Source organism: Artemia franciscana, chromosome 3 (assembly GCF_032884065.1).
Source record: "Artemia franciscana chromosome 3, ASM3288406v1, whole genome shotgun sequence".
Classification (NCBI taxonomy): domain Eukaryota; kingdom Metazoa; phylum Arthropoda; class Branchiopoda; order Anostraca; family Artemiidae; genus Artemia; species Artemia franciscana.
Window position 1 is genome coordinate 48,606,694 of NC_088865.1, and position 21,322 is coordinate 48,628,015.

Consider the following 21,322-nt stretch of genomic DNA (forward strand, 5'->3'; position numbering starts at 1 on the left):
GCGATCAGAAATTAAATATAAAAAAAAACAAGTTTTTTTCAACTGAAAGTCAGGAGCAACATTAAAACTTAAAACATACAAAAATTATAAAGTATATGAGAGGGGGTGTCCCCTCCTCAATACTTTGCTCTTTATGGTGAAGTTTTCTTAGAACTTTTAAAAAAGCTTAGTATTCTTATGAAACGTCCCTTTTATTTCAGGAGTCATTCTTAAGTAATTGGAACAAAAAGTAGAACATTACCGTAATGAGCTACCCCTTGAGGAGGGGGCAAACCCTCTCATAGACGTAATAATTTTTTTTAAGTTTGAATATTGCTCCTTAGGCCTACTTTCTGTTGAAAAAACTTGTTTTCTTAATTAATCCTAATAAATAGTGAAAAGCGAAAGAATACGAGAGAAAAAATGAATGAAGCATTAGGGTTCGGTACTCTTTTCTTAGTTAAAGCTTCTAAGTACCAATGACGGTAAAAATGAAGCCTTATTGTTAGATTTGCTGAAGCGGAAACTCTCCGCTTCGGAGAGGGGGAAAGCCCTCTCCCAATTTTATGATTATTTCTGATTTTATTGTTAACAAAACAACAAATAATGACAAAATCATAAATACATTATAAATAAATTTACAATTCTATACTGATGCACAAGTTGCGGTTACCAAGGAAGGTTAACTGTCTTTGCATTGTGTTTCCTGCTGATCAAAGATACAGCTTCCTCAGGATGAGCCACTCAAACATCTGAACTACGTAGCAGTGTTTTAACACCACAGCGGTTTTCCGCCATCATGTGTTTTCTGCCACCTTTTAATTCAGTTAGGTCAGAAATGACATATATATAGACATAGACATAGACATAAACATTTAAAAAGACTTAGACATAGACATAGACACAGATATTGACAAAAACATAGACATATACATAGGTATAGACATATACATAGATATAGACATAAACATAGACATAGACTAACCTAGCCTCTTTATTCTGACTCAACTAATCCTCTTGATGATGTAAGATTCCCCGGGTGGCGGAAAACATACGGTGACAGAAAACCGCAGTGGTGTAAAAGCACCCACTCTCTGAACTATCCTAAATTTCATAACCATGTGGGTAATTAAAGCACTTGTTTAGCGAACCTGTAGGTAGGTAGGTATGCGTTTATTTCATCAAATAAAAACTACTAAAATTGCACTTACAATCAATAATATACTGCTCCATTTAGGTACCTAAAATGTCCCTGTTCAGCAGCAAAACTACAACAAATAAATGATAACTATTCATTCAAAATCAAAGAAATACGAAAAAAAAAAAAAAAAAAAAAAGGCGAAACACTATACAATCTCTAAACAGCCATCTCTCATCATAAAAAAAGAAAAAAAAAAGGATAAAAATTTAAACAATATAATTTATAATTTATTCAAAAAATAATTTTTTATTCTTACTTTAAATAACATAAGTTTTTCAGAACACCTAACACTCTCTGGAATTGAGTTCCAAATAACAACACCTACATGTTTAATCATAAACCCAGATCGCGTTATATGCCTGATTTCACTAGTCAGCTGATCAGAGCTCCTAGTAGAATAATCGTGGTAATTTGAATTATATCGATAAAAACTTCTAAAATATTGAGGAGACAATCGATTTAAAACCTGGTATACAAAAATTAAAATCTGTTGAGATTTAATAAAATCAATATTCAAAATATCTAAATCTCTAAAACTATCTCTAGTACTACCACACGCAAGATACTCACCCAAACTTCTAATTGCCTTATTCTGCATATTTACGGATACGTGTTTTGTTTATTTTGGTTTTTCCCCAATGGTGATCGTATCATCTCAGTGGGTCTAGAACATCGAGAGAGGACTCATTCGAACATAAACTAAAATTTCTAGTATGCTTTTTAAGTGACAAAAAAATTGGAGGGCAACTAGACCTTCTCCCACGCCATTTTTTCCTAAAATCGTTTTTTTCCTAAAATAAAATATTTTTTAGATAGCTATTTTGTTCAGCATAGTTGAAATGTCTAATAACCATGTCTTTAGAAATAACATGACCCGCTACAACCCCCTGAGGAAAGGTCCTTAAGCTATAAAATTTGCTCGTTGTTTACTTACATATAGCATTTGTATAATATTAGTATTTTGGGAAGTATGCATACATTTTTCGGATGGGGAGGGGAGGATGATTTTTTTTTACTGGGGGGAATTTACACGGGACAAATTTTTCCTGAAGAGGGAATTTTCTGGGGGCTGAACTTTTCAGAGGAAATTGTATACTGAGGGATTTGCAAGAATTTCTATGCGAAATTTCTTTATAGTTTGCTTTCTCTCCAGTGACTCAATTTTACGCGTGGAGGTGTTACGGGTAATTATCCTGGGTAAATTTTCACCAGTATTGCATTTTCCAGTTATATATTCATGGGGAGGGGAATTTTTCCATGGAGGCGGAGTCAGATTTCCTGGCATTATTTAAAAAAATCTATCAGAAATTAAATATAAAAGAACAAGTTTTTTCAGCTGAAAGTAAGGAGAAATAATAAAACTTATAACGAACAGAAATTTTTACTTATACAAGGGTGTACCCCCCCCCCCCCCCTCAAAAGCCTCGCTCTTTAAGCTAAAGTTTAAATTTTGTCCCTATTCTTTAAGAAAGACTCCTGAAACACAAAGGTTGTTTAATTAGTACAAGAAGTAACTTTTCTGAAAATGTCAACAAACTTTATCATGAAGAGCGAGCTGTTGAGGAGGGGAAACCCCCCTAGCAAAGTAAATTCTGTTGTTTAATAATTCTACTAACTTTCAGTTGAAAAGAATAGTTTTTTATTTATTTTTTTTAGTAAAGCGGTACCTTATTGGTAAGCGACAAGCTAATTGGTAAATAAAAACGCTTGGAGTCACTTATTGACAACGTTTTTATCACTCCTAAAAGCTTTCTGCGTAATACTTTACAGTTTAGCGAAAGAAAAAACTTTTTTCAGTGTAAAAACTTTTTTTAATTTTGTTCTAGTACCTGGACCCAGAGATAGCAAGGTTTGGGCTGGTGGGGATGTAGAAATTTCTACTGTTTGTCTTGCAACTCTTTTTTCTCGAATAAGTACACTTTGTTAATATGAAATGTCATAAAGTACATTTTGTTAGTATGAAAAGTTATATTTAAACTATGTTGTTTTAAACTTTTTTCTATTTGAGTGAATTCTCTTTCCTTCTGTCTCTTGTGCTCTTTTTTTGTTCTTTTTCTTTTTCTTTTTTTTCTCTTTTGAATGTTTTTTTTTTGTTTTCTCTATTTTTGTGAATAGATGCTTTGCATTTTATGCTCTTGAATGATTAATAGATTTATATACGAAAGTCGTGATTGGAGGCCCAGCCCTCTTATGCGTCCATGGAGCCCTAATGGGGATCTACATTTGGGTTATTAATATAATGATTTTTTTTTGTAGTATATCTTATAGTTAGTGTTTAATAGTTGGCATATATTCCCTCCCTTGTAAAGGTCATGGAGTCTTTCTGAGGATAACGTCTTGTACAACATCTTTTTTCTTCTTTACTTTTTCTTTTTTTTTATTGTTGAGATGTATATATTTTTCTACTCCGTACGTGCATTATTTTTTCTTCCTTTATTTCCTCTCAGTAAGTAAATATCTTTTTTTCAGCTTTTAATCCGTAAAGGCTTCCCATAATTTTTAAGCCAATGAGCTTTTGGGGGGAACTAGTACAGTTTATTGTTGTGCATGTATTGATTAAGAATAAATCTTACCTTATTATTGTTTATAATTTACGCAGTATCATTTTTGTCTAAAAATTTGTTATTATTTTTATTCTATTAACTTGCTTAATATATTAATCTTTTTGCTATATTACTTTTTATTATATTTATATTTTTATTTGTTAATTGATATTTTTTTATTTGTTATTAATTGATATTATTATTTACAATAGTTCAAATGTTGTGGAGCGGCAAGATATGAAGATTGGGTCCATAGTTTATGGATAAAGCATAGTCGGTTGAATAATACTGTACCTGATTCGTGTTGTAAATCAGAAACCCCTTCATGTGGTATCAGAGATCATCCCAGTAACATTTACTATGACGTAAGTAAAATAATTGGATATTTTGCATATATATATATATATATATATATATATATATATATATATATATATATATATATATATATATATATATATATATATATATATATATATATATATATATATATATATATATATATATATATGCGTATATATATGTGTGTGTGTGTATGTTTGTGTGTGAGTTTCATACCTTGGAAACATCCCAAATGCCTTGGAATGCCTTATATATATTTCATGCCTTGGAAATATGAAATTTTTTTTTCATATTTCTGATATAAATAAAAAAAATTATTTATATGAATAAAAAATTGATTTGTGGACCTATATTGCTAGCTGTAAGCCCACACGGTCTATTTTAGGAAAACAAATGAGTTCATTCATCAAATCGATAGTTGGTGTGCTGGATTGGAATCCTTTGTCAGCAGGGCGAGGATTCGAGTCCTAGTGTTTCCAATTATTTGGTTTGGAACAGGGAATCAGTGGCGTAACTCTGTAAACCCACCCAGAGTTGACCCAACTCTAAATAGGTACCTAGAGAAATTTGGGGAAGGTAAGGAGGAGGGATGTGCAAAAGCACAGGATGGCTGGCCCCCATTCCCCGTCGCACTTTCTGGCTGAAGGGCCTTGAGACGGAGATCAACACCGCCAGTTTGAACTTTAAGAGTCTAGTTCTGCATCCTTTACCTTTTTTTACTACGATAGTTTCTTATTAGAACATAAATGTTCTTATATAAGAGTTTAACCTCAAATTTTTAAATCAAGATTTGCAGTAAGAGTCATAGGAAAATTAATGGCCGAATGTACCATCCACAAGAGACTGATGCCTAAAAAAGGAGAGGGTTGGATTGATTTTTGCTAGTTATATATATTGTAAATAACCAATCAACCAGATGAATTGATTGAAAATGTTCGGGAAACTGCAGAGCGTATTCTCGTCAACTTGTCTAGCCTCAAAACACACACACACAAAAACAAGTTTTCGTTACCGTGTAAAAATACAAAAGCCATCAATTCTCAAAATTAAAATGCTGCAATTTAGTTTTTCATCGTAAGAAACAGACAGTCTCGTCCAAAAATCTCAGATTAAAAAAGAAAAATGAGAGATTCCACTAAAATACAACAAATAGCCTATCACAATAGCCTATCGCAAAGCAGCCTGAGGTCAACATAGTTTCGCCCACTCCTTCTCATATGTTTCATATGAGAAGAATGTTTCATTTCATACAACATTTTGTTTTAAATGTTAAAACGACTGTTCGACCGACTTCAAACTCGACTATTCAAACGAGTGACTGGTTTAAACTATACAAACAATTTGGAACTCGACTAATTGAACAAGTGACTGGTTTAAACTACTCAAACGAGTTCAAACTCAACTATTCAAACGAGTGTTGGTTCAAACTATTCGAACGAGTTTGAAGTCGACTATTTGAACGAGTGACTGGCTCGAACTATACAAACGATTTTGAACTCGACTATTTGAACAAGTGACTGGTTTAAAATACTCAAACGAGTTCCAACTCGACTATTCAAACGAGTGTTGGTTCAAACTACTCAAGCGAGTTTGAACTCGACAACTTGAACGAGTGACCGGTTCGAATTATTCGATACAGTTTGGACTCGGCTGTTCGCTGTTCGAATGAGTGACTAGTGGCTAGTTTTATTATGCAGTAACCATGACCATTCTTGGAAGGAAGGAATAAAAAGATGAAGGTGTCACTATCTTTATGTACAATCAAACTTTCATTGACCTACAAAATATTTGGATTTGTTTGTTTTTTCCAAAAAGCTTCAAAAGATTTTTTTATTCAATGACTGCTCATAAAACATTAAAAAAGGACTTTCTCAACTTTGAAATTTTCTTTACGAACTGGTAGAATTTATTAAAATCGCAGTATTTAATTAAGTATTTTAAGACTTTCAAGCATTAAACTAGAAGTTTAAACTATGGGTTAGTTTAAAAATCTTAAGATTGTACCAACAATTGTTTCTATCACATAAGTTTCATAAGTATTCTATACAAAATTATTGCTAATAGTTCTTAGCAATTTTTCAAAAAAAAGTGACGAAGGAAACTCTTTTTTTGGTTCAAAAATTATTTGGGACAACTGTTTAGTAATGCTTATTGCATTAAAGTTTAATGTTATACTCGTTTTTAGCCTTTAAATGGTGTTTCAATTTTTTCTTTTTTTGTAGCTAAATTTGTTAGAATCATGATCCATAATTGACTTTGTGGAATTTTGGAAATATATTTTTATGTTAAATCAAAAATATTTACCAAAATTATGCTATTTGTCAACAAAAATGCTTTTGATCAAAAATTTTTGTAAAAAAATTAAAACCAATTGTCATTCTACAAACCACTTTTCAGCTAGAAGGGTGATAGTCTGACATTCTCGTACAAAATGAATGTATACACATGCATTTAAATATGATATACATTTCATACACATGCACAATCTACATTCTAATCTATTTCAAATAAGGGTTTATATTATTTCTAATTATTGCTCTTCTGACTAAACTGATTTTTGTCTGCAAATCTTCATTTATTCTACGTTTTTAGAAGAAACGGTTGTAAAGTGCATATGAAGGCTAATCGAAAGATTTTTCAGTTTTGATTTTTTTTTTTGTTTTTTGTTTTTAGTCAATAGTGATAGTTTTCACTTTTGTGAATTCTCGTGACTCCAGTGAATAAATAAATAATAAATAATAAATAATATACTTATTATTTATAATACTTATCATTTATAAAAAAAAATAAATAATAAGTAAAAAAATTCAATAGAGGAAAGGGTAAAAATTTTCTATCTTAAACCTTCCAAAAAATTGTAATCCAATTTTTTTAGTGACTAATAAATGTAGTATTTTAGACGTTTCCACCACATATACAGCGATCGTCATCAGTAGACATACTAAAGTATTAAAATTAAAACTAACATATTTATACAGAACAAAATATTTACTTCATAAATTTTTGTATTTAAATTTTCTTGATTTATAAATATTCTTCTTTAAAATTGCCTAAATGTCAGTTGAATTTCTAATGAAGGTGGATAAATCTTCTTTGTCTTCTAATTGCAAAAGAAAGGTTGTTGAATTTATAGTTATATACTTTTATCTCCACATACATACGAACGTTCATCCAGCCATAGAAAGGCGGCGTGGTCTTTGAAAAAAAAATCAGAAAAAAATTTACAAGAAACAACATTAAAAAACGTAAGAACAAAAACAGTTTGAAAAAAAAATATAAATAATAATTTATGGTAATGCATGGAGAATGTGAGTATTTCTAGCCGCACAAACTTCCTCGTTGTCATGCTGAAAAGTCGTATCTAAAATTTTTAGTCGTATTTAAAGTATATTAAAATTAAAAAAAATTACTTTTGAACGGAAATGTGGATCAGGGTGAAGTGTGAAAGTCTGTAGGCGCAGCAGCGATAATTTATACGAGCCAAATTTTTTACTAATTATCTATCGTTCCAGGGTTGCATTCATGGCTTGGAAAAACTAATCACAGAACATCTTACTGTCTTAGCCGCAGTTACTTTTGGCGTTTGTTTGGCCCAAATTCTAGCCATCCTGTTTTCCATTTGCCTTTTTGTTAAGTTAAAGAAACTTAAGGAAAATCCTTATTAATATCTACACAATGTATTTGTATTTATTGACTTTTACAAATTACCAATAAAGGAGTAAATATTTGTTTTAATCGTCCTATTTTTTATTTTTATCAAACGCATGAATCAAGCATGGATTCATGACTGAATTTGTCACCAAATCCTTAGATTTTTCGGAGCCTTTCTTCTTAGGACTGAATTTTTGGAATGGTAGTTGAATTTATGTAAACGCATATACATTTGTCATCATCATCTCTGCTCCTTTTGGTACTTATGATGCGAATGGTTCTTTCGGCTGTGATAAAATCTTTTTTGATAAAAGGTTGTTATCGCAATTTCCGGTTGATAAGGAAATTTTTGGAACCATTATTATCTGATTTTTTTTCCAAGTATATTATTCAAATAATTGAGGTGAGTTTGAACTGACATGATGTCTAATAAACGAAATTTTGATATGGATTCTAATATACAATTGATAAAGATCTTCTTGCACTATAATGGTGTCATAGCAATGATCGTGGGCAGGAATCAATGCATTTGATAACACAGGTACTTTTCAATTATTAACCTAAGATTTAAAATTGGTCGACACATAAACTACCCTTTCTAAACCAACACTGTTCTTCTCTTATAACTTTGTCTACAACACCTATCAGTCTGAAAAGTATCATATTACTAAGTAATTTGTTATCTATAGACACCAGGCTAATGCCTCGATATCGCAAAGAAGAAAAATGAGGGTTAAATCTATGGCTAAAATAAAAACATAATGAACCTCAGAAACAAATCCCTAAGTCAAAATAGGCCGTCTCCAAGCAACGATGCGAGCGTATCCCAAAAACGTTTATAAGTGTTTCGCAGGGGCTTAACCCATAGCCCTTAAAACAAAACATAAAACTTATGCAGAAATAAGCAATAATTGTAACATAATGGTAAGTGCGGGTCTCTTACACAGTTTTAGACCCCCCCCAATCCCCTGACAGTAAAAGCAAACGTGAAACCCCTCTTAAAACAGAATCCTAAAGGACTACAGACGTATTGAAGATATGGAAAGGAATAAATACGTAGGTTTAATCTAAGGAAAACAAAGGGACAAATAATACTTACCAGAATACTTGTTGCACTAAGGAGTACCCAACTTTCTATTTAGATGGCTTTTCAGCCAATAGGGTTTCCAGATTTTCTTATAGATTCAAATATTAACCGCTTGATCGTTAAATTAGTTGTTTTTGCTTATAAATATCAATATTCACGTTACTTTATAATGATCTGCTTAATATTAGACCAAAAGTTTTTCTTTCATGTTTATTGTAATCTTATTAGCTTAATACATTAGGTAAATTTCTTCGGTATTTATATTTTGAAACTCACAAGAAAACAAAACTCTGAACTATAAATTTCAGATTGCACAAATTGATGTTATCAGGAAGCTTGTACATTAAATAGCTGATATAAGCCAAAGTTTGGCTTTCATTCAACCGCAATATGAGTTGCAAACAGTTGCAGTTGAGTTTTCAGTCAACTGCAATTTACCATTTTGCCTCTTCGATTTCTAATTTATTTAGTATTAAAATCATGCCATTTAACGAGTCTGGGAAGATGCTCAGGATACAGATCAGCACCATCCATAAAAGGTAAAACAGAAAAAAAACTATCTCAACAATAGAAGAAGTGATTTTTTCTTGTCTGTCCAGCATATTTTGAGGGCTTACTATATCCCTTTCTAGAAATGGCCGGTTATATTTATTTTTTACAATATATTTTATATTAAAATGATGGTGCAACGTATAAAATATGCTGAATTTGATGCTAACTAGTCTTTGCAACAGTTTTTGTAATTTCTCTTTCTTTTCTTGCCCCCCTTTATGGGTGCCATGTGAACCATTGTTGCTGAAGAGAATAAAACCCCTTCATCTTAAAGATAGCCTATTAAAAATTCAAGGCTTTTTTTGGATTAGCTATGAATTGTGCTTAGTTTTTGAAGCTGCAATTTCCAAAATTTGCTACAAATCAAAAAGTCTCCCTTAGTATAACGAGATACAACCGTAAGATTCAATAGTAGATTTTTCTGTGTGTTTTCCAATATGTAAGTTTTAAGTTTGCTTGGGTCTTGCGTCTTCTTTGAATTTCCTCTTTTTGTGTTCTATGGGTAGTTCTAATGGCTCTGATTTAATGGGGAGAGGGATGGATCGTAAGAGAAGTGACTTTTGAATGTGACTTTTTTCACATTCACAAAGAAGTGACTTTTGATAACCCGAAAAAGTGAGATTTAAATGATTTTTCATTTACTATTCATGGCTTACTTTCATTAAAAAAAGAGTTTATTTTTAAACAACTGCTCGTACAGGCAAATGTCTTTCTTTCATTCAAATATACAAACTTACATTACACAGTTATAGCTTAATATACTGTTAAATGTCTAAGCCATGTTTGAATAAGGGATTTTAAGTTTTTAAATGGCTTATTCTGTATTTTTTGATTTTTCGTGAATATAACAAGCTTCAAAATTAACCTAGTGGCACATGCCCGAAGCTACGAAATTTTCAACTAACAAAAGATACCGTATCTATAAGGGTTTCCTAGGCCGAGACGCATTAATAGCTTGCAACATTAATTTATTATGTTTAAACAGGGGTATAACTGCTAACAAATCAATCTTATACGATGTTACATATGCTACAGCAGAAACTAGATTCACGGGATTTTGGTATATTGCCCCCTTTATAGGGTACCAAGCCTTTTCAGGGCAAATTGTATGCTGTTTAAATCCCAGTTAATTTGTTTTGTGACCTGGTGTACTTTTTCTGTAGAATCCAGTACTTCCAGAGTTTGTGTAAAAGGGTTATACCAGAGGTCGTATGGTCGTCGAATGTTCTCTTCAACCCATCGTCTAGAATGATAGAGTTTGACTGAATAAATCATTTACAAGCTACACTACTCATCATTCAAAGTAAAAAAAAAATCATCCATAAAAATTGTCCTATTCAAGGCCCACATAAACCAAAATCTTGGATGTCAGAGCTGCAGTCAGGATGTACTTCCGGGGGGGAGGCAAGAATTTGCTAATGTACATTTTTGCTACATTTGTTTGGGCTAAACAAAAATTTTCGGGGGTAGGTTGAAATCCTTAGCCTCTCCTCCTGAATATGTCCCTGTTGAGTAAATTATATTATGTTTTTGAAGATTACTATTTCACTCTCTATTGCTATTAATCAGTCTGTAACCTAGCTCGTTGAACATGAAAACAACTGTACAATGACCCTGTAGCCTCCTGCTAAGCATTTGAGCAAAATCTCTAAAGCTTCATATGTTTGACATAATTTGCCGCTCCCCAACTTATAATGTTACATAGAATTGCAGCTGCAAAGCTGCGCCACAATTTTTTCTTAGCGGATCTAAGGTTATGTCTCATACAAACAAACATTAATTTTTTGGTGTGTTTTTTTTTCTCACTAGACAGGATATTTCATCTGTTTTAATCTTATGTTCCTCGTTAATTTTAGCGGCTGTTAGTGAACAGAACTGTAACTCGTTGTATTTAAAATCTCTCAATTCCGACAGCAGAAACATTGCATTTGCTATAACTCTGTATCTATCTATTCTGTTCTCTGTATCTATTTGAAATAGATCGAGACCTTTTGGAGTCCAACCACCACCTTTGCAAAGATTAAGTCCATGGCCATCGTTTGTTTCCTATCGTCATGAGCATCAAGTCCAAGCATATCAGGAAGGTTTTACCTCCTTCTTAACACTCCACTCTTTACGCTACGATTCAAAGCACTTTACTAAAAGAAACTATGAGCGCAGCAAGGTAGTTATTGGGTAATCGCTTGTTGTGAAATCAAACATTACTTTGTATTTTTGCCCAACCAATGGTTACTTTAGGATAGTGCTTACATAACCAGTTGACTTTCAAAACACTTGACTAAAAAATTTATCATGTAAAATTAATGCAGAGCAACAAGCTTTTCTTTTCTTGAGCAATTTGTAAAAATATTTATTTTCCTATGCCAATTGCCCTTGTAGTTTAACAATTGGTCTGGGCGGTGAAAAAAAAAAGAAAAAAAAGAATTTTCAGCATTAAAAGCGAAACTTTCGAACGAAGCAGCCCTCTCATTTACAAAATAGTTTCTGTTCGTTTGGGGTTGTAATATCGTCCATTTCATTGAAAAAAATTGTTTTGCTTAATTTCTCTACATTGTTAATTCCACACCCAGGGTCATCTTCTACTTCTCCCTCAAACCTGACTCAAGTTTGAGGGAGACTACTTCTCCCTCAAACCTGAATCGTTTAGCTTTTACAGAACAATGCTTGGAGAAAAGATATCATTAGTGTTTGTTTTTCCAAAGGAACCACAGGTCACCAAAATATACTATCGTCTCTACAATAAGAGGGGCACCTTCGCCCCCTCATCATCATACTCCGTGTTTGAGTATGCGATGCCCTATAGCTATTAGTCTTTTAAGATTAATGGTTTTTATATTCTCGTTCTCTTTATGGATTGCATCAATGCATAGGGACGAATGGTATACCTTACGCCAGTTTGGCAACTGAATACTATTTCAATAGCCAAAATTGCTGTTCAATAGGCTCAAATTATAGAATATGTCACTTTCCTTTAACATCATCACTTTTGATACTTACAAAGGGCACTAGATCTTGAAATATTCGTTCGACCCAACCCTCTTTCAATAATTTGCGACTACTAGTTAGATACAATAAACTCTAGGAAAACATACAACCAAGCTAGTGTGACCATTCTTTTCTTGAAAAATTAGAAGTTTCATATTTTTAGATAGGTTTCATATTTTTTAGATGTTTAGATATTTTAGATTTTTTTATGTATTTTTACATCTTATCTTATATTTGTTATCATGTATTTTAGATATTTTTAGAATTTTTCATTTTTTTTTAGATAGTAGCTTTAGGGCTCTCATTGAATTCCATTTTGTAATCTACCTCAAGATGAGATTTAGACAGTGTTCAATTTGTACTTTCTACAATCAAGTTCAATATTCGTATAGACATGCGTCAAAAATGATGAATATCTTTGAAAAATCCAAGATCAAGCGTATCTCAGGAGGGAGCTGAATCTAAAATATTAAAAAAAAATTTTCCTCTACGGATGCCCACATGGAAGACAAGTGGTTCCTCCTGTTTTCCAATAGCTAAAACACAAAAAAATTAATTGCATGAGAAATACAGAACATAATTTGAAACATTGTAAATTTTTTTGGTAAGGTAAAGGCCTGGAAATCCCTTCATGTGTGTTTGTTGAATGAGTTTCGTTTGGTTTGGTTGTTTTACACCTTAATCTTATTTAAAAACTCTATTGCGTCAGCCTCTTAACTGCAGCCCTTCTTCGTCATGTGCCAGTTTTGGTGGTCTTAGATTCATATTTGAGGATGAGATGATCATCAATCAGAGAGCACATTAGAGTTGGCCGATCCGTGTTGCGTGCACCAAACTCAGCACATCGGGGGATTTAAATTGGCCAATGGGATCTATGCGCCTGTGCTTACCTATCTTCTTTTAGTATACGATAATTACATATCAGTCATTGCAAATACAAAATATTAGTTTCTATCTCGTAGGATCCAATTGAAAAGACAATAATTGCTCCCATAACAAAGCAGAACTACGCTTATTTAAATTTACTAGATGCTTTATAAGATGTGACCATAGAGATGAATTGTATATTTTTGAGTATTTTGTCTACCTGCACAGTTACGACCAAATAACATGAAATGAAGCACCAAAACAACATTGATTATAAATATATTTTTAGTTTCGTATCGAATGTTAATCGGCTAAGATTTAGACGTAGCCATTTAGGCGTCAATTTTTTAAGCCGAATTGAGTTTCCTATATTCATAACCTTGCAAAATGAAATGTTAAAAAGAAGCGGTTTTCACATTGTATATAGAAGGTCGATCACTGCTGACTAAGAGCTTACCTAAATTTAAATTGGCAATCCTCCAGTGTCTCTGCTACAAAGTAGATATCTTGAAAATCTTGATCCTGATATGCCTGAACGGCACAAGCAGAGGGTTCAAAGGGTTTATGCTCCGGTTTGTCTGACAAAGCATGTAGTAGTTCCCCATAGGAAGATAGAAGTCCTGCACCGTAGGCTTTCAGCTTTCCATTTTCTTTGCAAAGCCCAAATTCAACCGTAAACCAATAGAGCTATTTAAAAAAATGACTTATAGATTTATTCAGTGCAGTATAACTATCTTTCAAGAATAAACAAAAAATAAATATTTTTGACAAGTTCATTTATATTATCCTAAAACTTGAAAGAAGCTGGTGCCAAATTTAAGCAATTTTATTAGTAGAAATCCCTTGTTTTCATGAATACAAAGTCCTCAGTGATAGTAACTAATACTCCATTGTTGAAAAGCAAAATCTCTAAGCGAATTACAGAGGGGAATAAAAACGCCTTCTAGCAAGGCAATATATTTCTTCTTAAACTTTTTTTTTATATATTGTTAAATTACATCATCAAATAACGCATAAAAGGATTGTGACTGAACTTCTCATTCAAATATTACAATTAAAGTTGTTTCATTTCTCCCCCCATCCAAAATGAAACGTCCATTTGACTGGTTAGAGGCACAAGATCCTCCAAATTGGTAATTGGTATCCAACGTTAATAAAGCAGAAATTACATTGTCAAATAAAAGTAGAAAAAAGGTTTTATAGCCCAACAGTAAAAGACCAACGTTAAACACTAAAGACACACATCAATTTCCCTAAAAAGATAAACATTCAAATCCAAGCAGCACACTGGTCAGTCCAGGAATACAGAGTCAAAATCAAAGCATACAAATACTCTTTGATAACCCCAGAGGGTCCAAGGCGTGAGGTACCAGACTGGTATTTTAGAGTTTAACGCCTTTTAGATTAAAAAGAAAAATTTGGATACTTCGAAGTTATTTTTTTGTTCTCTCTCTCTTTTGAGTGGGTTTTTCTGATCTGTTTAATTCATTATTTAACGTAATCTATTTCATCTTAATCTTCGCATTCTATGTATTTTTCTATCTGTATAAGTAAGAAAGAAAGTTTAAGTAAGAAATCTATATCAGCTTGTTATCTCCTACGCAGTTGTCGAAAGGCTTCGAATTCATCAGTATACCTGGTATAGTACCTACGGGGTCACAAAGAAAATGACTGATTATATCATCACCTCTCGGCAATGAAGGACGTCGGTTTCTAATTACCGTTCGTTTTGTGGCGCTGACCTGGGTAATGCTGATCACCGACTTGTAGTTATATAAAATTTTTCTTAAGCTGAAATTTCAGAAGGGGGACAAGCGCATTGTAACTCTATATCTCCGCAGTCTTGATACTCCTACGATCAAACAGCGGTAAGCAGTTAAGATTAACAGCTGTTTTGAAAGCCTGTACCAGCTTTCGGATATTAAAACCATGTGGTACTCGTTTAAAACTGGAGTAATCGACGCAGCTAGAACAACTCTTTGCTTGCAATTCAGGTCAAAACACCCTGGCTGTCACAGGAGGCTGTAGACAGCATTACACTCCGAAGGCAAACTAGACTGTGGGGGGATATGAAGATCTATTGACTTCTTTCGATTGCGTCAAGAATATGCTGACACAAAGAAATCTAAAGTCATTGGATGACGCCAAAGCTGATGAGCAGCAAGAAGTAGCCACGAGGAAGGACGTTGAAACAGTGTACAAACATTTACATGACCTCTCGAGTCAGTGTGCTAAACCAATAGAAAAAGTACTATCTGTAGATGGGGTGATCCTTGGAGATATAGTGTAAGGGGGAATGAACACTTTTCATGTCTGCTTAATGCGTCCGCTCTCTCTCCACTTATAGTGAGTCCTTCCATCCCCCTGTCTGTAGTCAATAATAACCTCGTTAATGTTGACGTTAAGCCATTATCAGAGTTAGAAATTCAAAATCCTGTGAAGAGTTTGATAAACTGCGAGACTCCAGGCATCTGTGGAATCTCTGCGGAGTTGCTTTAAAACGGCGGTGGCAATATGACTCCAGATACTGTTCATTGCAATAAGAGACTCGGAAACCATTCCAAAAGACTGGCGCACAGGAGTGATCATACCTCTGTGTAAGAAAAAAGGTTCCAAGAGGGATTGCAAAAACTTTAGAGGGATAACGCTCCTGTCGGTACCAGACAAGCTCTTTTCTAGGGTTTTTTTCGCAAAGATGTTTTGCACACCTTTGACGAAAGTGCCGAATAGTCCAGGCTGGTTTTATGCCTGGCAAATGACAGAGCAGATGTTTTCCATAAGACGAATCATCGATAAACTGAATGAGCTCTGTCAACCAGATTTCATTGCTTATGTCGATTTCAAGGCAGTATTTGACTCAGTTAATCAAGATTCTCTATGGCATATCCTTTCTTATACTGGCCTCCCGTCAAATATTTCTGTTTACTCAGGGCTATGCATCAAGAGAGTGAGAGTCGTGTGCAAGTGAATAGTATACATAGCGCATTCTTCCCAGTAAGAACAGGAGTCAGTTCAAGGTTGTTCAGCTATTTCTGAGACATTTAATTGTATTGTTGATCATTTTATGACTTGTACAACCTGGAAGTTGAGCTTTGCACTCAAGTACGGAGATAGGGTTCTCATTGATTGTGACTTTGCTGATGACATAGCACTAGTCACAAACTTCAAGTCAAGTAAGACGAAGCTGTCAGGACAGGACCTTCAATTATCTAGAAGAAAAGCAAAGTCATGTTAGTGCAGCAAAATTTTGACACCAATAATTCTAGTTAATTGGTCGCCGGAAACTAAATTGAAGTGGTTGACCACTTCACCTATATTGGTTCTATTATTTCATCGGATGACTACATTGACGATGAAGCTGCTGAACACACAGCAAAGGCCCCTGTGCTCTTCGGTAGACTGAGCCATTTTTGGAAGAAACCAATAATCAAACGAGCCACCAAAATGAAGATCATTGGAGGATAAGTCTAATCAATCCTGCTATACAGATCTGAAACTTGGCCGGCAACTGCAGCTGTCCAGTGCCGTCTCAAAACTTTTCAATCTAATTGGCCTTGAACGACTGAGGAATTCCAAAGGACAGACTTTATCAGCAACAACTACCTACGAAGTGTGACTTCCCAGTCACCTTTGTTACACCTGGCTGCCGAGGAGACACTTCGTTGGTTTTGACATCTATTGCAATTGCCTGTCGACACTCTGGCTCGGATTCTTTACCACTTTGAACCAACCAATATTCTCTGGAAGTGTCCAAGAGGAAGAACCTAATTCTGATGGAGTTTGCATAGTAGAGTTTGCTTATTTCAGCTTTGTCCAGGAATTCCTGGACTAAGCTGGAATTTTGCTGTCTGATGCAGAGACCCTTGCTACAGACAGCCCCACGTAGAGAGGGCTGACGACACTCTCAACGTCACCCTGGTTGAGGATTAAGTAAGTAAGTAAGTAAATCTCAGTAAGTGAGAGAGAAAGATCTTACAGCCAAAAATGCCCAAAAGGAGTTATTGATTTAAGATATCAACCTTCAAACGTAAGCGTGGTTGAAAAACAATACAAAGAAAAGGCCAGTAAATCACTGATTTAACTGACAGATATACGTGTTGCAAAATACCTACCAATACATGGCACGTATACATATTCTTTATACATGGAATTAATCACATTGTTAAAAAAATATAGAATCTCCCAGAAAAAATATAGAAATAGTTAAAATCTTAAAAATCATTTTCGGGGTTGAAATCTTATGGCGCCTGTCTAGTTTTAATTGTGATTAAAATTATATTTATCGACAAGGTGATTAACTAAGGTTTCCATTCAAACCTACCGTGGCTATTTTCTCAATATCAGCATCAGAAGCACCAATTGATGCAATTCCCAGTTCCTGTGAAAACTGGGCAAATTGCGGATCAGCCAGCATTGGGACGTGTCCAAGTAGCTCATGCACTGCATCTCTAGGTAAAATAGAACAAAAACACTGAAATATTTCACTGAACATACTTTACAAAATAAAACCACATTAAGAAGTTTTCTACAAAGAATGGCAAGAGACAAAACATTTTTTTTTTTAAGTACCAAGGCCATTAAAATTAAAAAATCCCCCTCCCTGGGCCCATATTAGGTTCATCAAACGCTTCGTGGTAAAGAAATGTAAGTGAGGAGCGACCCGGCTCAAAAGTAACCGAAACTCATAAACAGAGTTTTGATACAAGGAGAAATATCAAAAGAATCAGTTTTTAGTCAGTTTTGATTTTTTTTTAATTACCAAGGTCATTAAATTTAAAACATCCCACCTCCCTGGGCCCATATTAGGTTTATCAAACAGTTCGTGGTACAGAAATGTAAGTGAGGAGCGACCCGGCTCGATAATAACCGAAACTAAAAAAACGGAATTTTTGAAACAAGGAGAAACGTCAAAAGAACCCGTTTTTAGGCTGATTTTAAATATATAAGTTTCATCAAGTATAGTCCTATCCATCAAAAGTTACGAGTCGTAGAAAATTTCCTTAATTGTGAATATAGAGAAAAACACTCACTAAAAATAATAGAATCTTAATGAAAATCACACCATCAGATTCAACGTATCAGAGGACCCTACTGTAAAGGTCCTATCTGCAAAAATGTGGAATGTTGGTATTTTTTGCCAGAAGAAACATCACAGATGCGTATTTATTATTATTTTTATTTTTTTGCTTTTTTTACCGAGGATGATCGTATTGACCCAGCGTTCCTACAATGTCACGAGAGAACTCATTTGATCGGAAATTAAAATTTTTAGAGCCCTTTATAAGTGACCAAGAAAATTGGAGTGCAACTAAGCCCTCTCCGAAACTCATTTGTTTCCAGAAGTCACCGGATCGAAGTTTCGAGATACCCATTTTGTTCAACATAGTCGAAAAATCTAATAACTATATTTTTGAGGAGGACTTAATCCCCCACAGTCCCCGGGGAAGAGCTGCAAGTTATGAACTTTGCCCATTGTTTACATATAGTATTGTTTATTGGAAAATTTACAGACATTTTCAGGAGGATTTTTCCAGGGGGGTTTGGGGTAGAGGGTTACGTGTGAACATCTCTCCTTGGAGGAATTTTTTCAGGGGGAAGAGAATTTCCATGAAGGGGGCGCTGTATTTCCCAGCATTATCAAAAAACAGTCAGAAATTAAATTTAAAAAAAAAAAACAAGTTTTTTTCAACTGAAAGTAAGGAGCAACTCTAATCTTAAAACGAACTTGCTCTTTGCGCTAAACTTTTTTTTAGTAATTTCAAAAGAACTACTTATTCTAATTAAACGTCTTTTGGGATTCAGGGGACATTTTTAAAGAATTGGATTAAAATTCGAACTTTAGAGTAAAGAGTGAGGTATTGACGAGGGGTGAACCTCCTCATATCACGCATAAGAGGGATTTTCTCACCCTCGTCAGTAAAGCCCTCTTTACGCCAAAGCTATAAATTTTATTACATAATGGTCGATATAAACAATAATTTGTTTGTGATATTTTTTGACCAATCTTAGTGTTTAATATTATCTTAAGTAGCTTCTTAACTATGATTTTTATGTGATAATAAACCACAGATATTGTATGTCTTCGGCTTGTGGTTGTTACTAAATAATAAAAAACAAGTTTTTTCCAACTGAAATTAAGGAACAACATTAAAATTTAAAACGAAAATAAATTATTACATATATGAGAGGGTTGCCTCCTTCTCAGTACCCCGATCTTTTATTCTAATATTTGACTTTTTGTTCCAATTGTTTGATAATGAATCCTGATACACAAGAGCCGTTTAATTAGAATAATAAGTTTTTTTTTAATTCACAAGCGTAAAGAGCGAGGCACTCAGGAGGGGGCAACTCCCTCATATAAGTAAAAACAACCAAAAGAAAAATCTGAGAAAATTATGGTTCAAACAGTTCGTGGTAACAAACTGTAAGTAAGGAGCGACCCGGCTCAATAGTAACCGAAACTCTAAAAAATGTGATTTCCTTAAAACATATTTTGATAAAAATAGATATATTAAAAGAATTGGCTTTTTATGCTGATTTCAAATATTCAAATTACATTAAGTTTAGTCTTACCCATCAAAGGGTACGAGCCTTATAAAATATTCTGATTTTCGAAAAAAGAGGAAACACCCCCTAAAAGTCAAGAGATATTAATGAAAATTGCACCATCAAATTCAGCGTATCAGAAAACCTGCTGTATAGGTTTCAACCTCCTATCTGCAAAAATGTGGAATTTTATATTTTTTTGCCAGAAGAAAGATCACGGGTGCGTGTTTATTTTTTTTCCAGGGGTAATCGTATCGACTCAGTGGACCTTGAATATTGGAAGAGGCCTCACTCGTACGGAAATTAAAAGTTCTAGTTCCCTTTTCAAGTGACCAAAAAAGCTGGAGGGCAACGTGGCCACATCCCCCGCCACTCTTTTTCCAGAGACGTCCGATCAAAACTGTGAGATAGCCATTTTGTTCACCATAGTTGAAAGACCTAATAACTATGCCTTTGGGCAAAACATGATCCCCCCCTCACAGCGCAAGGGGAAAGGTTTTTAACTTATAAAATTTGAATATTGTTTACGCATAGTATTTGTTATTGGGATGAATACATACATGCTCGGGTGGTGGGGGGATAAATTTTCTGTTGGGAGTTTTTCCATGGGGAATTTTTCATGGAGAGGGAAGTTTCCAGGGAGTGAACTTGTCAGGGGAAATTATACATGCGCGAATATTATTTTTATATGTCTTTCTTTTTTCCGTGTCAATTTTACGGACGGAGTGGTTAACAGTAGTTGTCCGGGATAATTTTTCATCGGTATTGGATTGTCTAGAGGATATTTCTATGGTGAGGGGTTTCTCCGTGGAGACGGGGTCAGATTTCCTGGCATGATTTAAAAAAATTATCAGAAATTAAATAAACAAGTTATTTCAACTGAAAGTAAAGAGCAACATTAAAACTTTAAACAAATAGAAATGATCAAACAGTTCGTGGTAACGAACTGTAGTAAGGAGCGATCCGGCTCAATAGTAAACGAAACTCTAAAAAACGGAATTTTGATACTAATAGATACATAAAAGAATCGGATTTTTATGCTGATTAAATAAAAAAAAAGTTTTTTAAATGAAAGTAAGGAGCGACATTAAAACTTAAAACGAACAGAAATTACTCCGTATATGAAAGGGGCTTTTCCTTCTCAACGCCATGCTCTTTATGCTAAAGTTTGACTCTTTCTCTTAACTCTACATTTTAAAACAGTAAATAACTTTAGCGTAAAGAGCGGGGCGTTGAGAAGAAAAAGCCCCTTTCATATACGGAGTAATTTCTGTTCGTTTTAAGTTTTAATGTCGCTCCTTACTTTCATTTAAAAAACTTGTTTTTTTTTATTTAATTTCTGATCGTTTTTGAATCAATGCATGTTTTGCTTTTGGCTCTCCGCAGAGGAATAATTAAAACGAAATTTGTATATTTTTTTTTTTTTTTTTTGGCTAAATGGCTTTCTCATAATTTTGATCGAATGATTTTGAGAGAAAGAGCGGGGGAGGAAGCCTAGTTGGCCTCCGATTTTCGGTTAATTAAAAAGGCAACCAGAACTTTTAATTTTTTACGAATCTTTTTATAAGT

The 21,322-nt window shown here is 33.9% G+C and overlaps 2 protein-coding genes across 5 annotated transcripts in view; one reads left to right on the plus strand and one right to left on the minus strand.

Annotated features, from left to right (window-relative positions):
* The window catches only part of LOC136025351 (tetraspanin-11-like), a 45,695-nt gene extending 37,895 nt beyond the window's left edge, over positions 1–7,800 (plus strand). For both annotated transcript variants that reach the window (XM_065701287.1, XM_065701288.1), the window contains exons 5-6: positions 3,936–4,088; positions 7,578–7,800. In XM_065701287.1, the coding sequence (XP_065557359.1) occupies positions 3,936–4,088; positions 7,578–7,730 (306 nt within the window). In that variant the 3' untranslated portion in view covers positions 7,731–7,800. The remainder of the gene's footprint in view (positions 1–3,935; positions 4,089–7,577) is intronic.
* Positions 7,801–10,306: 2,506 nt separating this feature from the next.
* The window catches only part of LOC136025353 (tyrosine 3-monooxygenase-like), a 224,749-nt gene continuing 213,733 nt past the window's right edge, over positions 10,307–21,322 (minus strand). For all 3 annotated transcript variants that reach the window (XM_065701291.1, XM_065701289.1, XM_065701290.1), the window contains exons 9-11: positions 17,529–17,655; positions 13,665–13,894; positions 10,307–10,598 (exon numbers count right to left, since the gene is read on the minus strand). In XM_065701291.1, the coding sequence (XP_065557363.1) occupies positions 10,430–10,598; positions 13,665–13,894; positions 17,529–17,655 (526 nt within the window). In that variant the 3' untranslated portion in view covers positions 10,307–10,429. The remainder of the gene's footprint in view (positions 10,599–13,664; positions 13,895–17,528; positions 17,656–21,322) is intronic.